The 26444-nt window shown below is 39.2% G+C and overlaps 1 protein-coding gene across 1 annotated transcript in view; it reads left to right on the forward strand.

Annotated features, from left to right (window-relative positions):
• Window positions 1-25919, forward strand: part of mrps5 (mitochondrial ribosomal protein S5) — a 31913-nt gene extending 5994 nt beyond the window's left edge. The window contains exons 5-12 of the mRNA XM_042434396.1: window positions 346-465; window positions 4058-4092; window positions 19283-19373; window positions 20422-20468; window positions 21544-21601; window positions 23810-23872; window positions 24439-24575; window positions 25283-25919. Coding sequence (XP_042290330.1) covers window positions 346-465; window positions 4058-4092; window positions 19283-19373; window positions 20422-20468; window positions 21544-21601; window positions 23810-23872; window positions 24439-24575; window positions 25283-25507 — 776 coding nt within the window. The 3' untranslated portion in view covers window positions 25508-25919. The remainder of the gene's footprint in view (window positions 1-345; window positions 466-4057; window positions 4093-19282; window positions 19374-20421; window positions 20469-21543; window positions 21602-23809; window positions 23873-24438; window positions 24576-25282) is intronic.
• The last annotated feature ends 525 nt before the right edge of the window (window positions 25920-26444 follow it).

The raw sequence follows: 26444 nt of genomic DNA on the forward strand, positions 1-26444 counted from the left end.
TGATAAAAAGATCTCTGATGTATTTTGCACTTTGTTTTTTTGCACAACGACCTTTTTTTAGCAAAGCCAAAGAGAAATCAGTCTACTGGAAAACAAACTTTTCAAGAGCTAGCAGGAAGTAACAGCATAGGAAATGAGCTCTCAGTTTTTTGAATCAGAAGTACATGTGGTAACACTGTTGACACGGAGGCTGCCGATGTGTCTCCACGGTGATCTAATTTGTTAACAGTAATTACACAGTTAATTTGACAATGACAAATAGCACATTTGATATTTGAGTCCGCTGCGGCCTCCGAATGTTCCTCCGGGCTTCAGTGTGACGGTTATATCGTGTCTCTCCCGCAGTGCGTCAGAGGGACGAATGGGAGAGGAGGAGGAAGATGAAGGTGAAGAGGGAGAGAGGATGGACGGGAAACTCCTGGGGGGGCATCAGCTTGGGCCCCCCTGATCCTGGACCCAACGGAGGTAACTTTCACACTCACACCAATGTTAGGACATATTAACGTTGCAAAGCTTTTGTGTGTGTTTTTGTGACAGTTTAGCAAAATTTTCCATTGAGGTGTTAAATCTGTGCTGTAGTAGATTAACTTTTGCAAATGTGTAAACTGTCAGTTTTATTTCTATTGACTGAAATCACACATTTGCCTCAAAGGGCTTTACAATCTGTGCAACATATGATTCACTTCACGTTGAGATAGAAGGCGGCAATCATGATGTCGAGAAGAAAGTTTACAAAAAAAATGGCTTCACTAGATCACAATATGTACATCTGTCTAATGTTACTGACAAGGAGAAGATTACTGAATCCTTCTTTCACTTCCTCCGTGTTGTCTTTGATATCAACAATCCATATTAATGTCCATCAACCAATCACAGTTCTCGTGGTCACCACATCAGATCTCCACGCCCCTGATTCATAGTTAGATTTTTGTGGTCTACAGTACATCAGCTCCAGCACAATGATGTCTCTGTAGTGATGGAGAAAAAAGAAGAGATGGATGAAGCAATAGAGGAATAATAAGGGGTGTAGGCTGCTCTGAGTGATTGTGTGTGAGAGAAAGAGAGCGACAGGCCAGTATGGGCGCCCATTAGGACTGATGAAGATGAGGATTCGACCAAAGTGTCAAGTGGGACAATTTCCGAATTTAGAAAGACATCTTTCTCTCTCTGTGTCTCTATGGTTTTCATTTTTTTTTCCTGCTCAGTCTTTCCTTTGTTCTTTTTCTGTCACTATCCCCGGCAATGTCTTTCTCTCTGTTCTACATCTTTCCTTCCCTCTCTGTCTCTGTTTCTCTTTCCTCTGCTATCCCCTCCTCTCTGTCATTACTCTTCCTCGTCTCTTTTTTTGGCTGTATTAATTCTGACCTGAATCAAACACTCACATCCCAGAGGATGATATCACCCTTCTTTTGTTTTTATTCAACATGAATATATAAGCTTATGTGAGATATTTTTTCTGTTACTCTCTGGGTATGAGAACGCTATCCTGGCTGTGCTTTGTCTAATGAAAGCCAATTTATGTTTTTAGTTCGGCTGCGAGGGTTTGCATGCGCATATCCACAAGTGCACACCATCTGCATGCACCCCGAAATTTATGACTGCATGGACTTAATCTGAAAGTATTTGAGCTAAGCTTGATTAGATAATTACTCAGCACAACTTCAAAACTGCAGACAGAAACAAAAATTGGCATCTCTGACTATGGTTTAATAGGAAAAACAGACCTTGGACCATTATTGATATTGGTTACAACTGTGTTTGGCAAGTCAAAATTATTTTTTGAGTAAATTTAATTTTATAATTTTTCTAATGCTGAACACTCCATTCTCAAAACTTAACTAGAAAAGTATGTAGAAATGAATGAATTTCTCGGTCTCAGTGGACACGTTTGAGCGTTGCATGAAAATCTAAAAGCAGTTTCAGATTTTTTTCTATCAGTTATGTGGACGAATACTATAATTTTGTAGGCATATAAACAGATACATCTGATAATATGAAATTTGTATTGTAAACTTTCTCTACTGCCTAATCAACCCTTCATTACAAACACTGAAGAACACAGCTGGTTAATTCCAGCTGACTCTCTGATGGAGCTGTCGGCCTCTTATTCCCAGTCTTATTACATGTTTAAACCTTTGCTGTCAGAGTTGATTTCAACACATTTACCTCAAAGTGCTGACAGATGAGGGACGAGGCTCTCCTGGACTCGCAGAGCACATTTTCTTGCTTCTTGCTCCGTCTTCTTGTACTCAGTCTCTTATTCACTTGCCTCACATTAGTGTTACTTTTGTCAGCTATTTTTTAATTTAGTCTCAGTCCTGTGTCAGATGTCCTTGTCAGTTTTTATCATATTTAGTCAACCTCATCCTGTTTTTTTGGGGGGGGTTGTCAAGTTTTAGTTGACTAAAAGTCTGGGCATTTTAGTCTTTTCTTAGTTGAAGAAAACTCTATTTAGTAGTTTTAGTCAATCAAAACTGTTGACATTTTAGTCTTTTTTAAGCACTGATAAAAGTTAGCTAGCTTGTTAATTTATATATTTTGGTGCTAGATCTGCAGACTACATGCTGCAAAAACTGTTTTTAGGGCTTTGAGAATGATACACAAACTAGCTTCCTACAAAAACATACAATGAAAAGGTTAGCTAGCTAAGCTAGCTGGGCTTCTACTTTTTCTCAGTAGAAAAATATATATGAAAGAAATCTAATGTTAGCAATGTCCTGTTGTTGAGAGATACTAGCCCATCTAATGTTATGTGTATACCAGAGACTGGACCTCATTTTCAGCTCCTTCACAACAGTTTGCTAGCCTAGCTTAACAAGTTTGGTTTGGCTATAAAACACATCCTACATAATGTAATACCATCGCCATACTAGTTGGCTTAATATAGCTTAAAAAAATAACCTAATGTTACCACCTACCTCAGTTTTCATGTGTCTCTTCAGGTTTGTGGTATTCTTACCAGCTATTTTATGGCCACATTGCTTCTCTTCTGATTAAGCAATGCATTCATTTTTTTTCTTAGCCTCGTTGTAATGAAAACAGACCCAAATATCAGCTCACTTCTTTCTCCAGAACCCTGTTGTTGTCATTATTAACTTGCTTTCTGTAGAATAGTTAACGTACTTCTCACTGTTCATTGTGCTGGTGCATCCAATTAACAGGATGTTTGGATTGTAATTTAGAAAAAAAAAAGCCTAAAATATTTTGTCTCTTTTTTGTCAACTAAAATAAATAGAGTTTTTGGTAAAGTTTTTATTTTTTGAACTACATTTTAGTCTTTTTTCGTCAGCAATATTGCACGTTGATATAGTCACAGTTCGTGTTTAATGACGTCGGTGCCGTCTCGTCATCGTGTCGTTTTAGTCACGGGGGGAAAGAAAAGGTCGTTGACTTACATATTTAGTCATAGTTTTCGTTAACGAAATTAACACTTCCTCAAATCCCCCTCAGCTTTCTCATTTCCTCTTGATATTTCCTCTCTCTCTCTCGTCCCTGTGCTAACAAGCTCTCTCACACCGTGAAATACACTCGCACTCTCGCTCCCACATGTACAAACACTTTTGTTTCACACACACACTCTATCTGTCGCTGTCACTCTGGCACAAATACTCACGGGGCCCGGTGAACGTGATGTGCACAGAGCTGTAACTAGGTTGCTTGTCTCTGATCAGGTTTAGTTTCTTACAGATGGTGGGCTAATGTCCCAGCTGAGAAGTGTGTGTGTGTGTGTGTGTGTGTGTGTGTGTGTGTGTGTGTGTGTGTGTGTGTATTTTCTCCTCGGAGCCTTTGAGTCAGCTTTCCTTTGTTGTTAATTGGTTAGAAGCGAACAGGCTGCTGTTGGAAGAGCAACATCCTTCAGAGGTCACTGACAATGAAAAGTGTCGACTCGTTACGCTCCTGCAAGGGCTTCTGGGTATTTGTTACGCTAGCAGGAGCCTGGTTTAATCTGTTTATAGTGACAGTGTGTGTGTGTGCCTGTGCTCAAATGTGGTTGTGTGTAAAAGCATCTTATTTTTTTTTTAATCTAAACTTGTCTTTCCCTCTTCTCTCTCCACAGAAACCTATGAAGACTTTGATTCACGTGTCATTGAGGTGAGCGTCTCTCTTGTCACGGAATAAATAAACCACAAACACATACTGTAAGTTTATCAGCACCTCCAGCAGCTAGTGTGTATTATTATTCGGACCTTGTAGACTGCTGCGTCTCAGGTTTTATTTTATCATCGCTTGTGTATGTAGGGCTGCAACTAATGTCATTGTCATTATCGATTCATCTGTCCGGTATTTTCTCGATTAATCGATTAGTTGTTTCGTCAAGAAAATGTCAGAAAATGGTGAAAAATGTCAGTCGCTGTTTCCCAAAACCCAAGATGGTGTCCTCAAATGTTGATGTTTTTAATAATAATTCAAAATCATGATGTCAACACACAAAACTAAACGGCTGCAGTGAAAATAGCTTCGAACAGTATCTGCGATCTCGAATGAAGACAGTCATGCCGAGCGCAAACATCTTAAAATCAAAATTGTAACATCAGTGAACTGTGTGAAGATTAAGTGAACTTTTAATAAAATCCTTTCACTTCATTTTGACAGAAATATTTTCAACCACTCTTGCTTTCCAAGGCAGTACGACACATTCTGACTTTGTTTAAACTTGTTGAAACTAAAGACTCTATTTGCTATTTACTCATAAGTCAGCATTTTGTAAAAAGTTGTACAGTTATTTATTTGTCATGTACATAAAGTGGTCAGCCCACATGGAATTACAAGACACCAAAATACAGTTGCAGTGGTGAAACACTTGTCAAACACAGACAAACAAAATTACTTACATAATATTGCAAACACAAAACTTTGTCCTCTGCACCATACTATACAAATAAATCAGTCACAAAAGGTTTCCTTCATGAAACACAGCTCTAGTTTCTTATAATCATTCATGCAGAAAAACTCATCAGAAATTAAGGACATTTTGTGATGTAGCCCTTAAATCATCATATAATGAGCAATATAATATGAAAAATTGATTGCTTGTGCACTTGATAGTCACGGATTCTTCTTTCTAAGAAAAATATTGTTTCGAAGGCAGAGAACTCACGTCATTAGATTTTAATAAAATATAGAACACAACAAACTGTATTGTATGCCTTCAGTTCAGTTTTGCCTGCAAGTATAAATCTAAACTTGGATTAATACTTGATGCGAGGGGGTTAAGGTTATGATTATACTCAGTGTTGTATTTTACCTCATTATAATCAGTGCAACAGGATGTATAAACAGGTTTATCATAAACGATTGGACCTTAATGAGCCTTAATTATATTCCCCACAGTAACTGTATTCACTTTCTTTCATGCACTTTGTGATACGAGCGATGGCAGGAAGGTCAACATTGTTTCATAACTGAATATGGACTATTACATGCAGTCGTCCCATTTTTGTCGCGGGGGGGTCATGGTGAGCAGAAGGTCTGCGGTGGAAATGGTTTTGCTAGATGTGATAATTTAATCTTTTTTTCTAAAAGTGATGTCGTCTTTACTCTGATCAATCTCTAACCGCCATCAGGAACTTGTAGGAGAAAACACGAACAGCCAATCACAGTTCTTGAGTCTACTTACATAACTGCCATAGGTACAGTTTTACGCCTTAATGCAGAAGTATAAATCCAGCTTAACTAAGACTTCTTACTCTACTGTGCCAAGCAGGTCTTCATTTTTTGAAAGAATTAATGAATAAATGCAGCTTGGTGTGTGTGTGTGTGTGTGAGCTGAGATACCAGTAGGCTTGGCTATGGACAAACTCAGTTCATTTAGATTCTCTCTCTGTCATGTCATCTTACCTTAATTCAATTAGCACTAATGTACCCTACTAAACTAATGGGGGTAATACTACAAGGTCACACACACGCTCATATATATACACACACACACACACACACACACACACACACACACACACACAATACAGTAGTTCCATGCAGGTAGACCCAACATGCAAGTAAATCAGTACATAAAAGCAATAACTTACAACATTAGATGTCTGATTTTCATTTAACCTGTTTATATGCACCATACATGCACACATGTATAATTGTGTCTTGTGTATGTGTGTATCTGTCATAAGCTACTTTCAGGGACAAATTTCAGACTAAAGACCAGTTAACTGGGGATGGCTTGTCCAGTTGGTGACAAAAGCCATGTCTCCATTTGGGAAAAGCTGATTTTTGGGTCAGTGGTTAATGTTAGAGTTTGGCAAGTAGTGGTTAGGAGTAGGATAAGTCTCCAGGAAATTAATTTAAATCTATGTAATGTCCACAAACGTGACCTAGGACAACAAGTGTGTGTGTGTGTGTGTGTGTGTGTGTCTGTTTTTGCATGTCTTTGTTTCGTTTTCTTCTTTTTTGTGAATGATACTTTTTGTATTTGGTTCTATAAGTCTTTTGCATTGTTTATTTGCATCTATTTATTCCATGCAAAGACATTATTACAGTCAGTGTGTGTGTGTGTGTGTGTGTGTGTTACATTAATAGTCTTCCCCAGCCCTCCTGCCTGCATAAATAAGAGTGGTGTCACAGACATTAGGCTCCCCCCTGGAAACTGATGGACGCTTTTATGGTGCCATCTCCCTCTATAAATATACCCTGTGTGTATGTGTGTGCGCGAGTGTGTGTCTGGGCGTGTGTGTGTGTCTGTGTGTGTGTGTGTGTGTCTGGGCGTGTGTGTGTGTGTGTGCATGTGCCACTATAAATTCTGGCCTAATGAAATGGAAAAGGCTTACTGGAATAAAAGGCTTGTCTCCCAAGGACGATGACGCCGGCATGCCATTAGCGAATACATCCAACAGGAGCAGAGGGAAAAGGAGGAGGGAGGGTGACAGAGAGAGCTAGAGGAAGAGTGGAAGAGGAAGTGAGAGAGGAGGAGGAGGAGGAGGAAAGGTTGTGAGTGTGTCTTAGAAAGTCATGAAGAGAGAGAGAGAGAGAGATGGAGGAAAGTGAAAAGAAAGTAAAAAGAGAGGAGAAGGGCAAACAGGGCTAGACTAATGCAAGGTTTTATATTTCATTTTACAATTACAGTAAGTCATTCACGGTAGAGAAAATTAATCATCATATCTACTCCAGAATTGATTATTAAATCAGTTAAATACTTAATCAAATATTGACTGATATCCAATGTGTACTCCATAAATTATATATAACATATGTACTCTAGTATAGTATATACTGATTTCCTATGTATTTAACCTAATCTACACTCTGGCCTTGATATGAGATACCTGAGTTTCTTTTTTTTTCAATGCCTTACTTTGAGGAATAAGAACATGCTTTTCTACAAAACCTTTTTTTCATTTAACAAAATCAAATTTCTCAGTGTTAAATATCTGAACACAGGAAGCAACACAAGAACTTTGCCAAAACAAATATTATTTAAATCAGGAACTGTCTGACTCCGAAGCTGACCCGACATTCAGTACTTGACATTTATTAATGCTCAGTGCTTTGACCACATTTTGGTTGGTGCCAAAATACTATAGAGGTTTGATACCCAGCCCTATATCAAGTAACTGAAACACTTGCTAATTTAATTATAGTGATGGTGGTGGGTATTTAGTTGGTATTCATGTGATTTTTGAGTGAATAACTTGTTTAATCTCCAAATTAAAATTGTGCTGTCAAACAGCAAGTTCATACATCACCCATAAAAAAGACTATAACCTATATAGGCTGGCGGCAGCAAAATTTACAAAGCGTTTTGGCCTCTTTCAGCTCATTGTTTTATTTTTATGGCCACAACTTTACCGCTGTCATCAACATTGTTTCCAGGCATTTGTTTTCAGTTTAAAGTGACAAGAGACAGATATTTTTTTCTCAGGAGTTGGTGAAAACCAAAACAGAGCTGAAAGAGAGTGAATATTGAAGTTACATCCGTCAGGTGGCCAAAAACACAACTCCGAATGAATGCTAATGTTGCCGCATGCAAATGTTTGTTACACAGCAATGACGTAAGTACAGTACCAATCAAAAGTTTGGACACACCTTCCCATTCCCAAACTTTGAACTGGTACTGTTATGTCAGTGTTGTTCTGCCCACAAATGAATGCAGGTTTTAGGTAGATGTGTGTGTGAGGATGCGTAGCGGCAAAAACTTGCACACTAATATTTCATTTAATCCGACATAACAACATTACAAACTACAGCCTCAAAAATTTCCCTCAAGTTGAATCCCTTACAGTCTCAGTAAGAGCTGCTATCAGTTGGACCTCCAGAGAGATGAAAGAGAGCAGGAGGGATGACAGAGAATAAAGGCTACAGTAAAGAAAAGAAATGGAGGAGAGTTAAAGTGACAGAGGGAGAAGTGATGTTCATGGCCACTCTCCAGGTACAGCAGCCACTTGGACAGGATTCAGTGATTTCATTAACAGAGATGGAGCGTTGTCAGTGTCACAACATAGCCTTTTGTCTTCTTTTTTTTCCCCTCTCCCTTTGTGAAGTCAACAACCTTGAAAGTTTTGAGACCAAAAAAAGAGAGAGAGAGGTGAGACTTGTACTTTGCTTTGTGATTAATAAGTCATAACCAAAAATACCAAGGTCCACTGCTTTGCAAAAATTAAAAAGCCTCTAATAAGTGGGCTTAGTGCCTACGTGTTTCAACTCACAGTCTTTTTCAGGGCTTGTAAAAACAAGTAGCAGCTCACAGATATACCAAGGCTGGTGTTAGCAGCTACCAGGCAATCAGAGTAGCAATGGATAATTGACACAGGTGCAGTCAAGAAAGTGTCCACCACCAGAGAAGTTGTTAGGCCCGGCGGGGGTGCTGAGCAAAACTCGGAGGACCGGCTGAGATTGTCACTAAAATGAGAATAGTTGGTCCTTAAAGGAGTCCACCTTAAGTGAGTCTGGGCTGAAGTTGTCACTAGCTTCGATGCTAACCACCTTCACTTCAACTGGGTGGCAAACAAGACACAGGATCTTGGCTTGGGTCTTGAGGAGTTGTAGCACGTATTCACCAACAAATAGCCTAAAGTGTACACACTCTACACCGTTCACAGCTATACTGCTAACTTCATACTCTCTGCCCCAGTCGCAGCTGCCTCATCGTCACACATGCTCCCCCCCCCCTCTCTCTCTCCTTCTTTCTCTCTCTCTCTCAACCGTGCACTTGCTGTGCACTGAGCTGTTCCTTAAAGGAGCTATGCTACTTTTATAACACATTTTAGTTAAGAAAACATGTTAAAATACTTTTCTTTTTTTTTCTTTTTTTTAAATTCCCAGATGCTAAGGTCTGACGGGGGGTCAACTTAGGCCTGGTGGGCTGCCAGACTTATAGTTAGCAAATCCATCATAAATAATCAGTAGCATCAGATATTCACAGACAGGCATGTAGAAAAATAATTACATAGAAAAATACCCATATTAAATAAAATTTAGATGATTCCTAAGTATAGGTTCCAGTACTTCACTGAAGTTGGTTATCTGCAATAAGAAGAGAGATACTTTTGCAATAATCTTAGTTTTTTTAGAAACTTGCTAATAGAGGTTACATCCTGCTTCCTTATATACCAACATAGACCACAAAGAAGGCCCACAAGACCTCTTTCATGGATATTTCAATACTACAAATGACAACCTGAAACTGAGTTTACGGTATGACTTCAAACAGATTGATTTTTTGGACCATACCATAACGAAACACAATGACGGACACCTCTATATTATAAACACATTACGTATGGCAGATAGATTTCATCCCCAACACTTAAAAAGAACATCTCATACAGACAATTTCAACATCTTAAGAGGATCTGTGATCAAGAGCCAGATTGTGAAGCTAAATCAAAGGAAATACGGTTTCTAAATAGAGGCTACAAAACAAATACTATTAACGAGGCCTATACTAAAGCTAAGAAATTGAGAAGACGGGATTTCCTGCAACAGAAACAAAAGGAATCAGGAAAATAAGTTATACTTTGTGACACAGGAGACACTAGGGCAAACGAAATAAAGCAAATCTTTAAAAATAACTGGAAAATCATAGAAAGTGATCCACTTCTTAAAGATGTGTTCCTATCTGCACCAGCTGTCAGTTTTAGAAGAGCACCTACTGTAAGAGACAAATTGATCCGGGAGACATAAAGGGCACTTTGCTCAATCAAGGACCACAAGGCTTTTTCCAAGTGTGGTGGATGTAATCACTGTGACACCATGTAAACAAACGAACAACTTCAAGGACATGCACTGAAATAAAACCTATGCTATAAAAGGACTCATTAACTGCAACACCACTCATTTAGTATACCACCTACACTGCCCATGTGGCTGTTTTTTATGTGGAGAGAACAAAAAGAAAACTGAAAGAGAGAATCGCTGAGCACAGGAAATGAAAAACTACCCCATGGCCAAGCATTATGAACAGCAGCATGGATGTAACCCGGACTCACTCAAAGCAGTAGATATAGAGGCCATAGACATGTCTGAGGAGGGGAGGAGGTAAACTACAGAAAGTGCTACAAAGAGAAACATTTTGGATCTTCAAGTTAAGGGCCATTGCGAGTCCAAGCCTGAATGTCTTGCTTGAAGGGGGTTCATCCTGAAGCTAGTGACAACTACAGCCCAGGCTCACTTAAGGTGGACTCCTTTAAAGACCAACTATTCTCATTTTAGTGACAATCTCAGCTGGTCCTCCGAGTTTTGCTCAGCACCCCCGCTGGGCCTAACAACTTCTCTGGTGGTGGACACTTTCTTGACTGCACCTGTGTCAATTATCCATTGCTACTCTGATTGCCTGGTAGCTGCTAACACCAGCCTTGGTATATCTGTGAGCTCTCACTAGTTTTTTACAAGCCCTGAAAAAGACTGTGAGTTGAAACACATAGCCCACTTATTAGAGGCTTTTTAATTTTTGCAAAGCAGTGTGCCTTGGTACCTTTTGGTTATGACTTATTGATCACAAAGCAAAAGTACAAGTCTAACTTCTCTCTCTTTCTCCGGTCTAATGATTCGTCCTTGGATCCACCTGTTTTTTGACACCTGCATTCATGAAGTAGCACTTCACAGCCAATCTACTGGCATTCACTCTTAACCTTGAAAGTTTTGCTGTAAGTAATAAGACATTGAGCAGAATGAGAGCACCTTTGCAGTAACTTTCAATTGGATTAGATGTTTTTTTTAACAGCCAAGTGGAGCTCACTGAGGCACGTACGCAACTTAATATCTAAAGTGAATCTCACATAAGGGGAATTAATGCAGCATATTAATAATCTTTATTAATTATAAAGATTATAAAGAGTCAAGTCATAAATATATATATATATATATATATATATATATATATATATATAATCTGTCAAGACATTGAAATCTGCTGCAGGTTAATGGTGCTTTTACAGCCAATCTTGTAGTTTTCTAAACAAAATAATGATAGACTTTGTAATTAAGATAATAAAAATAGCATATGTCCTCAGTTATTCATGTGTTTGGGGATAAAAGCTCGCTGCTTGATCTCCTGCATCACTGTGATCTTGGGAGTTAATCTCAATTTTCATCAAGAACAAGATAGTTGTCAAAATTTATTTGGGAACACATCATTCATTAAAGTTGACCCAGGGACACACACTGTTCATTAAAGCTCATCCAGATAGTTTTTCTTGAAGGGCACTTTCCAAAACTGGTGATTTAGGAGCGTCATTTCCATTAAAGTTCGTTTTATCCACCACTTGAAGTGATGGCAAGTAATATTTGTGCTCATTTAAGAAGAACAAAAATGAATAGTTTTATTAACACATGTTTTAGCTTATGATATTCATACTAAATTGCTCACAGGTGTACAGTACATTTTTTAATGAAGGCAATATTGAGTTATTGAAATTACAAGATGAGCTAACTTTTTACTAAGCCTTTATTTTCACTTAAAGTGATTTTAAATTGCCAACAAACACGCCAGTTTCAATTAAATGTGATGTATTTCATGTGTTTATTGTGTAGGTTCTGTTGTAAGATTCTTATTTATACTTTTAACTTTTCCCACATAGTGTATGAACATGAATTCACAAATAGCCCTAAATGAATCAGTTTAATTTGTCTTTTCTTTTTTTTCACTCACATACACGTCTGAGTCATTTGCCTGATTGATGCATGATTACTGTGCCAGCATGACGATTGTTTTTCTGCTCAGTGGTTATTATCAACTTTTTTTTTTAGACAGCAATCTGTCAGAAGTACAAGTTAGTTCAGACAAACTGCTATCTACGTTTGAACCAGCACATTAATGTACTGCCGTTCGTTTGCTCTTCCTCTTAATCAACATGTGCTGAGTGTGTCAGAGAGCTCTGGAAGGTTATTTTAAAACAATTTATATCATGACTATTTTACAATGAACTCATATTAATTCAAATGAATTTGACTATTTTGCTCCCATCGCTGTTTAGTATGTAATTTTAGAATCCTTTACTCAGCAGGATCTCCAAAAAAACTGAACTAATTCACATTTTGGTCAGGGACCCGATTTGAAATTTCAATTGGAGGATCAATTTTGAGTCACAACTACAACACAAACTGACACAGAGACTTCTTACCAAGTCCTGCCAGTATTTGTGTAGAAGTTCAAACACCACTGCAGATATCTAGAAGTTAAAGGATATGTATAGTGATTCTCTATATTTCTCTTATAGTCAACAACTCTCATGTGCAAAGCCAAACCAACAATGAACCGATCCTACTTACAAGTATTGTGTGTGTATCCAAAGCCTGATATATTTTATTCCTCTGTGCTGTAAACCTCCGTTGTTGTCCAAAAACTATTAAAAACGTCAGTGAGCCTCACCGTTGCACTGGATGACATGTTCCTTCACCACTATAGTATATGGACACATTAGTTTGTTTAGAAATGGCTACAAAGAGTAATAATAGCAATCACGTTTTCATTCTCCAAAGAGTAGTTCCATGTAAGGCAGACGTGACTGAGCGTGTGCATGAATGCGGTTCTGTTTACAGCATGGATCTATAAAGAGCGCCAGGGTTTGAAGCAAATTTGACATAGTGGCCAAACCGTGTAATTACAACGTCACGTGATGCACACTGGCCCAAAAAGACTTTTTCCCATAGACTTACATTGTGAAAGAAACGTCTGTAAATCAGGGGATACATTTTTCTGTCACACCCCACAAAATGACTTGTCTCACTATCAGAATTAAATCCGTTCAGTCCGATCACATTTCAAAAGCCTAGAAGAGCCGCATAATTGAATTGTTTTATCTCCATTCAATTTGTGCAATTGTTCAAAGTGTGCAAGCTCTATGGGCCGCACAATGCAGAAGATCCGGGTACTTTTATACTGGGAAGTCGATTTTTTTTTTTGGCTTCATGCACCACTGAGCAACTTTCATAGGAATGAATGGGGCCCCGCCTCCGACGCTGTATCCAGTTCTCTTTATACATCAGTGGTTTACAGTGCTTCGCTAGCTTGTTGTGCTACATATCACAAAGTGTTAGCTTTCTACTAAAGGTCTTTGAGAAATGTACAGTGTAGTACAAAGTCAAGAGGTTGTGATATGTAGTACAAGCTAATCAAGCTCTGTAAATGTAAATGTCTACAGCAGAAATTTGTCCCGTCCTCTACCAACACCATATGGAAGAAATCTTTTCAGTTGCGCAGGAATAAATAAACTTATTACACTATTCAGCGTGTTTGCAGAGTCAAGACATCAACTTAAAACCCAAGCGAAAGGAGAGATGTATAGTTGTGCAACAGCAAGTCAGAGAAAATGTTCAGCGTTGGCGGAGGTTTGTGCCCTCACAGTACCTTCTGGTTTCATGCGGTGAAACCTCCTCCCCTGCACTGCAGAGTATAGACAGATACAGATAGGGAGACGTGCAGCAACAGATTGAGAAAATAAGAAATGAAACAGAAGTGAGAGCGAGCTAGAAGCATCCTCCCACCGCCATGCTGTCGCTCATCCGGTGGAGAAAAACTCAGCCCATCTGTTCTGCTGCTAATGCTGAGCCAGAACTGCTGCATCTCACGCTAAAATTACAAATCCAAAAGCTCAACATCGCTGCAGACACTGACACACACTTCTGTTAGAAACAGGCTCACGCTGAAGTCACACTGAAACTTGAGAAATAATAACTTGTTGATTTGATTCATGAAAACAGCGTTTCAGATCCCATCTGGTCAGAATCTTTTGCAGAGGCGTAGAGTTTCCATATCCTCAACGGCACACACACACGCTCACATTTGACAGCAAGAAAGGATATCTTGCTGTCCTCTTGCTTTACAGGCCTGCAGCCACAGTATGCAAGCAGTCTGACATGCAGTGTGGACAGTATATTTTGCATTTAAGCTATAAAACTACCTGGTAGTTACTGTGCATGTTTCAATCAACAGCAGTGTGTGTTTATGGTACAGTAAGGTAGGGAAGTGTGTTAAGTATGTGGAGGTGTAGCAGAGACATGTCACCATGGCTGTGTGTGTGTGTGTGTTTGTGTGACCATGTGGATGTGGCCATGTTTGTGATAATAGCCAGATAAAATTTATTTTCAGATGTTAGCAGCAAAATTATGAACTGTGTGCGTGTGTCCTGCAGGGTTGTGTTTTGGTGTTGTGCTGCTACCCTGACCCCAATCCTTCTGCTGTGGCCCTGCAGTCAGATTGTAAACCCTTTACTGAAATGTGCGTGTGTGCGTGCATGTGTGTGTGTGTGTGTGTGTTACATAACTAGCAAAGCTGAAGGCAGATCTTGACTTTGAAGTTCCCTCAGCTGAAATTCAATGCTGCTCTGTCACTTGTTCTCTCTGGCGAGGATGAAAGCATCGAGGTGAACTGAGGTTTTTGGCCCAGATAAGTCCCCAAAAGGCTGCTAGTGATTGCCGAACAGCTGGAGGCTGGTATATGGGGCAATAGACACAAACAGACACATAGCACACCTGGATCCAGTTCACAGGATGGGGTGTCCTTTTTTTTCACAATATGTGACAAATAGCACATTTATTTTTGCTGTGTTGTAGATCAGAGGACTTGTTTGCACTTTTGGAGTTTGAACATTTTCCAGTTGATTTAACCGTTTTTGCTTAAAGATATTCTGTCAGAAAGAAGAACGGTAGATTTTCTTGTCTGGGTCAGACCATTGGACGACCACAAAGAGTAAAGTTCAGGGTGTCAGCTTCCTGTTGAGTTGAATAAGCCTCTTATCACACAGTGGACTGACTGGAAATGATTTCTGTACAGTGACAACTAACAATTAATCTGCCGATTATTGTCTGGATTCATCGTTTAGTCAATCAAATGTCAGACAATAATGAAAAATGCCATTTTTAAAATTCAATTCAGTTTCTCACACATTGACTTTTCTCTCATTCACTTTTTTCATTTTCTTTCTCACACACACACATGCACACTTTCACCATTCGCTATATGGTTTTCTCAGTATTGTCTGTTTCTCTTAATTACTTTCACGCTCTTTCTTTCACACATACACACTCACAACATGAGTAGTGGAAGCTTTAATATATCCAAAGTAATAAAAATCATATTTTCTTATATCTTTTCTACAAGATAATAGATATTTGATAAGGATAGTATTGAATATATTATCAGCTCTTCACTTTTCTTCCTACCTCCTTTGTTGTATGGTAATATAGAGTAGGTATTCCTGTGTTTGTATAGATTAATAGATGCACTAGTCTACACCTCACAATAGAGCACAGATCAGTACAACACCACCACGAACTACAGCCTTAGAAATAACCACAATATTTTAACTTGACAAGCACAAGTACAACATGAACACAAAAACCCATCAGTCCCACCCACAACTATACAGCCACAGTAAAGTGATACACACACACACAGCTCCAAAACATTTAAAACCACAGCGCTGAACTGACTCAGTTTCAGGGGAAAAAAAAAGACCTTCACAAAGATAATATTTCATGCAGAGCTTCTTTATTGAATCACACTAGATTGTACAGGCTGTCATATTGTGTCTGCTCCCTGTGTGTGTTATCTTACAGTAAAGGTTGTCATGTAATCAGTATTGAAAAGGCCTTGTTCAGACTTTCAGCTCAAATCTGTTTTTTTGGCATCCAGATTGATTTTAGAAAGTTGGAGGTGGTTTGAAATGCGATTCCAATTGGATTTCTGCAGATGTGTCTCGGTCTGGACGGTCTGGATGCTCAAATCAGATTTCAAAGTGTCTTTTGCAATGCGACACACAACGACAATGTCAAATCTAGAGTGATGAAAGTGCATCAGAGCGGCAGAGCAGAATCCATGTTGCTACCAGCAGAGCGGTATAGAGGACAACACAGAGAACAACAGTCCTGTTGGAATTTCTGCACTGTGAGGGCGAGATGATGGATCTCTATTTCTCATGCCCCTGTGTTGGAAAGCTACATAGTTACCACAGCAACCCATGCAAATAGGTCGGTGATGTCTAGACACACAAATCTGATCTGATCACTTGCAAATAACAGTGCGGACAGTCTGTCATAAAGATCCAGTTTGAGAGACAAATCTGATTTGCCTGCAGTCTGAACAAAGCCTAACTCAATACTGCTTTATAGCTATTTTGTACTTAAAGCTGCACTAGTCAATATTTTATATGAACAATAGATCAAATGACTGTGTAATGTGAAAGAGGCTACTTATGGTGATGTATCAACAGTGAATTACCAGCTGAATATACAGTTCCCTTCAGGTCTACAGAGAGTTTTAGCTCATTGTTGTGGTTTTACAGAAAACTTAACTATTCGGTTACAGTTTCTGAAAAACAAAACTGTACCTTACCTGTGCAGTGGAGCATTTAGCAGCTAAAGAGCCAGATGTTTTCCTCAGGAGCTGGTAGAGACCAAAATCAGGGCTGAAAGAGAGTGAATATAGGACTTAAATTCACCAGGTGGACAGAAACACGACTCTAAATGAATGATAATGTTGCTCCGTAACTGCTGGATGTGCAAAGAAGCAACTGTTTGCCAACATATAAACTTAAAAGGTGATGATGTGTCATGTTATGTTCAGAACTTTTTTCTGTTGCCCCCAAGTGGCCAAAAAAATTAGTTATTGCAGCTTTAAATATAAAATAATAAAGTAGTCTTAAATGCTCTAATCTACTATAAAATTAAAGTTTTTATTAATAACACGTATTATGTGAAGAAAAGTACCATGACATAAAAAATATCTTCTAATCACTGTTATAATTATCTTAATTAACTCAGCCTAATTAACTCATAAGTATAACTGGCTCTGTTTTATGTATCATGGTGACATTCAGCTGCTTCTTGGATTTTTGTGTTGAATTTATGAAGCCATGAAGGTAACGTTGTTTTCTCCTCTAGCACACAGACGGGAAGCCTGTGTGCTATACGGCTACGATTATACGTAGCAATTATAGTAAAAGAAAAAGTACAGACATTAGTATGTATATTAACTGTCTTTTTATTCCAAAAATCATACAAGAAAACAAGTGAGTACATTTAATAAAGCCCTGGAGGATGGGAGTGGATGAACCTGGTTAAAGAGTAACCACCCGTATGGGACGCTCTAAGAAGTAAAGCAAACACACCTGCAAGAAGGCAGGGATCCGTTTCAATGGTCAACACTACATCTGGCATTCTTTTAGTCGGGGGATTTTGATGAGGTTATTGAACAAAAACTCAGAGCAGAGCATAAATCCGAGAACAGATGTTTCACAAGAGCACAGAAGCAGCCTGAGTGTGAGGAGGACGGCCGAAGCTGGAAGCAGGAAACTCGTGCAAACAACAGTATGAGTGGTTTTTATGGGAGGAAGTTTTTCCTTATCTGAATCGGGGGTCTAGGGATAGAGGATTTTGTATTGCTGTACAGATTTTAAAGCCCCCTGAAGCAAATTTGTGATATTGAGCTATACAAATAAAATTTATTTGACTTGACTTGATCTACTGTAGCTTTAAATAATGATTTGCGTCTGATGTGGCTTTTCCACAGAAAGTTAAATTACCTCATAAGAAATTCTTAAAACGACATCTAATCCTTCTCCCTCATTGAAAAATCCAAAATCTATGAATATGCAAATATTTTTCATTTCAAAAGTTGAACTACGTCACTGAGCAGTCAACTCTCAGTGTACAGTATGTGCACCGGAGGCTTCAACTTTCCACATCACACTTGTTGTATACTGGGCCACAATCGGCTCCAAACTAGTTGTGATGTCACAAATCACGCTTGTAGGTCCACACTTCAAAATCAGATTTAAGGAGACCACCGAAAAACTTCAGTCAGTCTTGTAGTGTCAAACTCTGCACATACATCATTCTGCACAGTGAAGATCAAACATCCAAGTATAATAACAATGAGCAAAATGCATGTTTGAGTGCAATAGGACTTTAACTAATGTATCCCAGACCCTTTGCTGTCTTCTGTTCTGCTGTGTCACTCTGCCTCCTCCTCTGCTTTTCTTTGTTTTCTTTCCTTATTCTTCATCCTCTTGTCGTCTTTGTTTCTTCTCTTTGTCCTCTTAATCATCTTAAGTATTTCGTGTCAAAAGAGGGAGGTAAAAGAGGAATTAATTCCTCTTTTACCTCCCTCTCATCTCCCTTTCCATCTACTCTCCTCCTCTTTGGCTTTCCTCTTCTCTCTCCTCCATCCCTTCTCCAACCCAGTTCTCCCCCTTTCGTTATCATAATTCATTCATCTCTCTCGTCTTCTACTCCCTCTTGTCCACCATCACTTTTCTTTCCTCTCCTCCCTTCACATTTTCAAGTTACTTAATGTTCTTCACCCTCTCACTCCTCTGACCTGCCCTGTTCTTAGGTTTGACCTTGGTATCTCCTCCTTTGTACGTTCTTGTTTTTTCTCTGCTGTCACTCCTACCTCCTAATCCCTTCTTTTTCTAATCACCTACCTTCCCTCCCTCCCTCCCTCCTCCTCCTCCTCCTCCTTCTTCTCCGTGGTGTATCAATGCTGCCCCCTGGTGTTTCTAAAGCTGTGTTGCAGGTAGTTGAGCAGCTTGCATGGTTGAACAGGGGAGGACCAGGAGCTGTGATAGATGACCATGTGCTCTGTTTACCAACAGATCAATGAAAATCACATCCGGACAGGCAGCCTTTTCTACATCGGCACACACACTGACATGAAATCCCATAACAATCTGTTGTATTGTCAAATGTTTCTGTTAGCATGAAGACTTGGCTGGCTTTGACCAAAGAAAGGAAAATCCACCGACCAGCACCTTTTAAATCTAACTAATGATCAGGTTCTCTCTCTCTCTCTCTTTCACGGTTTGGTGTTCTTAATTGTTGTTCGTTGTCGTCGTAGGTAAAGAGTGTGTTCAACATGACGGCCAAGGAGGGCAGGAAGAGGTCCATCAGCTGCCTGGTTGCTGTGGGAAACGGCAACGGAGCTGCAGGTACGATTCCCTCTAAACACTGAACATAGATCATTACAACTTTACTTTAAAGACCCCCTCCAGACATATTTTAAGACCTATAAAAATACTCTAATGTGTGTCTGATATGGTTTTTCCACTATAAAAGTAGAATTGCCACGTTAAAATCCTTCTCATTCATTGAAAAATCTAGACTCTATGAATAGTCTAAGTTTAACTGCTGGACACAAGATATCTGCTACTTCATGGTGAAGTCCGTTCTCAGTGTTTGTGCACTGAAGGCTTCAAGTTTCCACATCACACTGGAAAGTTGCCTATTGGACCCTAGTTATGATGTCACAAATCATGCTCGAACACACACACACACACACACACACACACCCTGAACTCGGAGAAACTTTCCACTTTCATCAGATGAATGTGAAAACAGTGTCATGGTGTCAAACTCTGCACATGTGTCATTCTGCACAGTTAAGGACATCATAACATCATAACTATAAGAAAAAAAAATCATATTTTTGAGTGGAGGGGGACTTAAAAATTACACATAAAAAGAAATCTGCAGAAAAATATCGTAAAGATTGATGGAAAGTTTATTTGGCCTGAAAAATATGTGATTATTTACAAATGAGGAATAATATCTACTCCTCGAACCAAAAATGATTTCGACAGTTTCAGAGTGTTTGTAAAAGTCGAAAAGTGTTTCCAAGTGAAAACTTAGAAAACTCTTCAGCCTCTGAAGATATGTGGAAGTGGAGAAACTGGTTTTGACAATTCAAGCTCTTCTGTAGTGAACAGCTAAACAGAAAAAAATGCTGAGGAAACTCTATAACAGATGCTGATAGAGCTGCTTTATTTAAAATATAAAATGTCATCACTCTACAGTATTAATGATGTTATGAGCTTCTTATCAAAACCCAAACTACTCATTTAACAATATTTGAAACATTACAATCTTGGAATGAATGGTGTTTAATTGGCATCATCACTAAGAAATAATGCTATAAACTTTTCTTATACTTTCTTTTCTCTCGGAGATGTTTGAAAACTGACTCCCCTCTTTCAACAGGTTTTGCGTTGGGTAAGGCAGCGGACAGACAAACAGCTCTGAGGAAGGTATGACAGTCTTCAATTTGAAATCATCATCGTTATTCTGTTAAACCTTGTTGTTATTCACAACTTTGTTTTTTTAGTCCATATTTAAGTTAATATTCACATTTTGTCATTTCTAAGCTCTTTTTTTTAACATTTTTTATTAAATAACATCAAAAACAGTACTTATGTAAGACTGAAGAGCTTGATTGTTTTCAATTTTATTGCTGTGAGGATCCAAAAGCCTCAAGGTGGGCACAGCGTTTAGAATTTGACAAAACGGTCTCAACTCAAGGTCCATTTATAAGCTGGTCCGGCTCTTTTGATCACATCACATGATCTTCATCCACAGATGGAGTTTGCCTTGTTGTCATGGAAACGGCAGGCTTCAAAATTCCATTTTATTTCTTTGCACTTTAAGGACTTTTTGTCCGTGTTGCCTTAAAAATCCAAGTCTTGACCTTAGAAAAATCGGTTGACAAAACAGTCTCACCTCAAGGTCCTTTTTAAGTAGCTGCTGTGGAGATTTTAGACCAGTGGCTCCCGACCTTTTTGGCCTGTGATAAAATAAAGCAAAGTCTAACTGGGACTCCTTGCCACATGTTGAGTTGTTGACTTTTAGAGGCTTGAGGAGATAAAATACAATCTTTGACTGTGACAATCAGCTTTGAGTGAAAATAGCATGTATATTGATGAATGTATTAAATTAAAGCAGTGGAAATGTAGCTCACATTAGAGAGCTCTGCACGTACTCATAGACCTGGAGTTATATAATGTGCGTGCCAGTTAAATAGTAGTTACCTGGATATAATAGGCACCAGGAGTTTATTCACCCTTGTTTTTTCCCCTGGCCTGTTTTTGGGGCCGACCTTTGTTTGTTTGTGTTGACCACGCCCCCGGCCATTATCACAGACCTGGCTTTCAATTGACTACTGGCTACTATTAGAGGAAATACGGTAATCGTTAGTTGCAGCTCTAGTCCAGACCATTTCTGCCAAAACTCCCCAGCTGAAGTGCTTATTATAATAACAAATGTCAACTTTCAAACTACAAATGACACTCTGTATGTGTGTTTCTGTCATGTGACTGTGATGTGCAGGCCAAGAACAGAGCCATCCACTACTTGTACTACATAGAAAGATACAACAACCACACCAGTAAGTCAAGATGTTTGTGTGTGTTCATTTCCTTCCTCTCCTCTACATCCTTCCTCTTTTTGTTCTTCATCACTTCCACTCCTTCTCCTCCTTCCATCTCTTCTTCTCCTGTCCTCCTGTCATAGCTCCTGCTCGTTAAAGGGATAGTTCAGATTTTTTGAAGTGGGGTTTTATGAGGTGGGTATCCATAGTCAGTGTATTACCTGCAGTAGATTTGGGTCAGCATGCTCCTAGTTTCCTTTGGCACTACATTTTCTCAACCGTAGAACTTCTGTATTCCCGCGCACTGTATTACGCCGCAGATCAGCTGTTTGGGTCAGAAAGTGCTGCTTTGGCTGACGGTAGTTAACTATCTCATACAACCCCACTTCAGAAAATCCAAACTGTCCCTTTAAAGTGCACCACTTGAACTTTCTCATTGTAAAACTCCATTTGGCTGCTGTTGCTGCTGCTGCTGCTGCTGCTGCTGCTGGAGAGCAAAACCAGAAAGATTAATGTGTGTGTGTGAGTCATAAGCCTCCACTGCGCCCACCGGAGGAGAAAGTTAGCTTCCTGTATTGGCCAGAAACCAGAGGAGAGGTGTCTGTGAGTGTGTGTGTGTGTGTGTGTGTGTGTGTGCGGTCTTGTTTTTCCACCCCGATTAAGCTCAAAATTTAATTAACTTATCTTTTGGCCAAAATAATCAAATTTGCCCACATGCCAGCTCTCACTGCAACCCGTCTTGACTGTCATGTGATTGGTTACGTCTTTGGAGGTTTATCTCACTGTAATTGTAATTAAATAAAAATTTTGTACATCAAATCATTTTTGTTTCCTTTCTGCCTTCGTTGCTCCCTCAGTGGAGCCGTTCAGATCATTACCAGCAAAGTTATAAGATTTTGAACCCCTCTGTCTGTTTGATACACATTCAGATATCCCCTAAATGTCGACTCAGCTGAAATTCAGTGGACAGATCGCATTCAGGCCAGTAATCACTCAAGTTTTGGTGGCAGTCCAGATCTGGGATTTATTCCAGCAGATGATGAACAGTTTTTCGCTGTAATTGTTATGCCGCGTCCCCCAAGTTGGCCACCAGACATGTTTGATTAGTTTTGATGGAAAAACAAACCTGGTAAACAAACAGGAAACATTAGGGAGACAGCAGGTTTGTAAGTAAGATCTGGCAGATGTTTGCGCTCTGCTGACCTTGTTGTTTTGGTTTTGGCACCAGTATTCCCAGTCTCCTAGCACCAGGTTTACTGTGTGAATATTCATGTGGCTTCATTGGTGTTCAGCTAACATACAAACAAAGTCAAAGCACATTTGCATAAATCTGAATGTGGCTGCGTGTTTGGTTGTTTTTGTTTTGGGGCGTTTCGTTCTTTTCCAGTCTTTTGTAGGCAGAGCATCCTTCTGTCTTCAGGCCTTTTTCATCAAGAACAACCAAACTAACACTTTTTGGTGCGTTTGGTTGACATGTAAGTCAAGAAAGAGTTTTAGTTCAGTGTTGGGAGCCTGAAAAAACAGCAAAAATACTCACAAATACTGGAATATAAAAGAGTTCGTATCAAGGAGGCTTTTTCTTTTTTTGGATCTGCTCTGACTTTGTCGCTGTTTGGATCCGTGCGTCACGAATGAACCTGGACCTCCTGCAGCCACAGCAAATGTTCACTCCTCACTGCAGTGTGTGTGTGTGTGTGTATGTGAGAGAGACATTTAGTTTTGCATTTTAGATTTCTTCACCCAGCAGGATGCAAAACTAAATGTTAGGTTGAACCTAACTCTCTACCTCTTTTACTGTTTTTCTCCTCTCATCCATCCACTCTTTCCTCTCTATCGCTGCGGCATCCCATTACGAAATCTAATTTGTTAAGTGTGGATGTAGGAGCAGCAGCCATTGAGATGTTTTAAGAGTGAAGATAAGTAGGATTTAACCTGAAGCTATGGAGCTGTACAGTCCTTAACTCCCATTCAGGGACTGTGTGGCTGAATAACTAATCAGCCGCAGCTGCTGCAGTGAGCAGGAGACACCGGCATGTGGAGAAGGACATCTGGTGGGCAGGTAGAGAAACACAAAACCTCAGGGAGAACAGGAAGATGCAAAACAAAACAAATAATTCTGTCTTTATTATGGGTCAGTTTGGCTGGCTGTTATCTCCTTCTTCTCCTGATCCATATAGTATCCAGTGAGTAAAATTCTTTTGGTTTTGTTTTTTTTCTCACCAACAGTTTATCATGACATTGACTCCAAGTTCAAAAGATCAAATCTTCGCATGAAGAAACAAAACAAAGGTATGTCTGTATTCGTTCAGCAGCTTAGTGTGTACTCAACAGGGTTGGGCTGTATGACACTATACTGTATACCGTGGAATTACAGGAACTCAGGTAATGCTTTATGTCACAGGTCTGTAATTAAAATAATAATAATAATAATTTCCAGGTCGTTTACTGGAAAGAAGGATGTCATTTGGTATGAAGTATAGGAAAAACAGCAATGCTCTCGAAATAAAAGCTCTATTTAAATCCAAGTAAATATTCATTAATTATATATTTAATATCGGAAACTTAATCCTTCATATATATTGAATTTCGCATTTACCTTTGTAGACAAATTTCACATTTTTGCACCCTAACACTGCTGTGTGCTGACTGAAATCCTCTCTGTTACACTAGCAGTTAGAATAATTAATTAGAAGGGTAACACTGTCCCTATTTTCCCCATAATTAGTATCAAATTGCACTAGTATCAGTTTACTGCCACACAAGATATGTCAATATTGCAATATAAAATGACACATGATAGAAGACTTTATATCGTCCGTCCTCATGTTAATATCACTGTGCTCGATTCTCTGCAGGTTACGGTCTACGCTGCCACCGGGCCGTCATCACTCTGTGCAAGCTGATCGGCATACAAGACATGTACTGCAAAGTAGAAGGATCCGTCAATCTCCTCAACATCACCAGGGCTCTCTTCACTGGATTAGCCAATCAGGTGAGGTCACAACGACATGGCGGGTGTACAAAAAGGAATTAGTTTTAATAGCCGCAGGAATAGCAACTCTCTTTCTTTTACTCTCGCAATGGAAAGTCAGAAACAATAGAACAAAATCTTATCTCATGCAGTATAGGGAGGTTGAAAACATTTTGTTTAAGAACATTATAAAGCAAGTCTGTAAAGGTGAGTTGGATGTGATGTAAAATAGATCTCTGGCAGATGTTACAAAGGTCTAAAATCCCAGATGACACTTAACCAGTTGCCTCTTGTTTTAAAAATATCTTCTCATATTCTCAGAAATTGCTGTTTTCCTTTCAGTATATTTGTGAATCTGACAGTTTTTACTAGGATTTAAGTGATGTAAATACTATTTATGATTCCTGTGCTACAGTAGAAGAAGAAGACAATTATTTCAGGGAAATAAACACGCCAAAATACTTGTTAAACACAAAAATATGCCCCTGTGCACATAAAGCTTTATGGCACATCATTCCTTCACTGCAGTCATTCATCTTCTGGAGCTATTAATGCAAACAAGCAGGGTAAAATTAATGTCTATAACCCCTTTTCCTCTTTTTTTGTTTCCTTTTCCATCATCAGGCTCATCGAATGTTAGAGGTTGTCCAGATGACTTCAGAGCCTCAGTCTTGCTATCCATCTTATCACTAACATGCATCTCCTCTTCTGATTCTTTCATCCTGCAGGAAACCCATCAGACGCTGTCAGACAAGAAGCAGCTCCATGTTGTTGAGTTCCAGTCGGAGCGCGGCCCGCTGCCCATAGTGGTGGGGAGTCCCAAAGACGGCGTGCGACCCGACCCAGAGCCCGAGGACGAGATCCCCAACACCCGGCTGAACTGGGACGACGTACGAGCCGCACAAGGAACCAAGCGCTCCATCTGGGCAGGTGTTAAACGTACCATCTGGTAGTGCCGGAGAGGACAGATGACTGGGTCGGACCACAGAACAGATGTTTGGACTTTTAACTAAGAAAAGCTGAAAATGTGCGTGGAACCAGATGCATATGTGAAGAGCTTGTTTTTGTGAAGCAGAATATCAGCTTTTGTTAATAATCTCTAAATCTTAAAAATCCAGTTTTTGAATGTGTGATTGTTTTGTCAACCAAGAGCTAAAGTTACATGTTTGTCAAACAGAAGATATCTCATTTGAACTGAAGATATCACCATTCTGCAGATACACCCATTAACAACCGATGTTGACGCTCACACTTTAGATATCAATGTTTACCTTATATCTGTCAGAAAAAAATCTACTTCTTCTTCCATGTGGAATTGTCGCACAATGTACACCATTGAAATAAAGTATAAAACTGTAAAAATCATTGTGATGTGATGTGAGTACCTTTCTGTCTCTGTAGCATTAAATTGTGAATGTTGCATGCATAAAATAATGAAGTCCAACAGCAGGGAGGTCTTGTTCTTCCCCCATAACAGAAATGTTGCAGGTTTAATCGTCAAAATAATCCATTTTTATTCATCAAAAGTGATTTTCCCTGACCAGATGTCCTCAGACTACCTCTTGTCTGGAGTGATAATGAATTGAATAACTAAATTGAATTCCATGTATAAAAACAAATCATCAAGGGGACTTGAGAGGTTAAGGAGAGGCTGATTTATTTAAGAATGTATTTCCTAACAGGGTTTGCACCTTGTTTTATCTAATTGTATTGTTTTGGTCAGTCATAGTTGGAACCTTCGGAAGAGGATTAGGGCCACGTGAAAAATGTATTTCAGTTCTCAAATAAATTTTTCACATATCATTCTAATCCTCTTCCATTGGAACCAGACTTTTACGCCTGTAATCAAGGAAAAAAACATGTTTTTTTCTTGTAGTTGAAGCACTAAAG

Source organism: Thunnus maccoyii, chromosome 14 (assembly GCF_910596095.1).
Source record: "Thunnus maccoyii chromosome 14, fThuMac1.1, whole genome shotgun sequence".
Taxonomy (NCBI): domain Eukaryota; kingdom Metazoa; phylum Chordata; class Actinopteri; order Scombriformes; family Scombridae; genus Thunnus; species Thunnus maccoyii.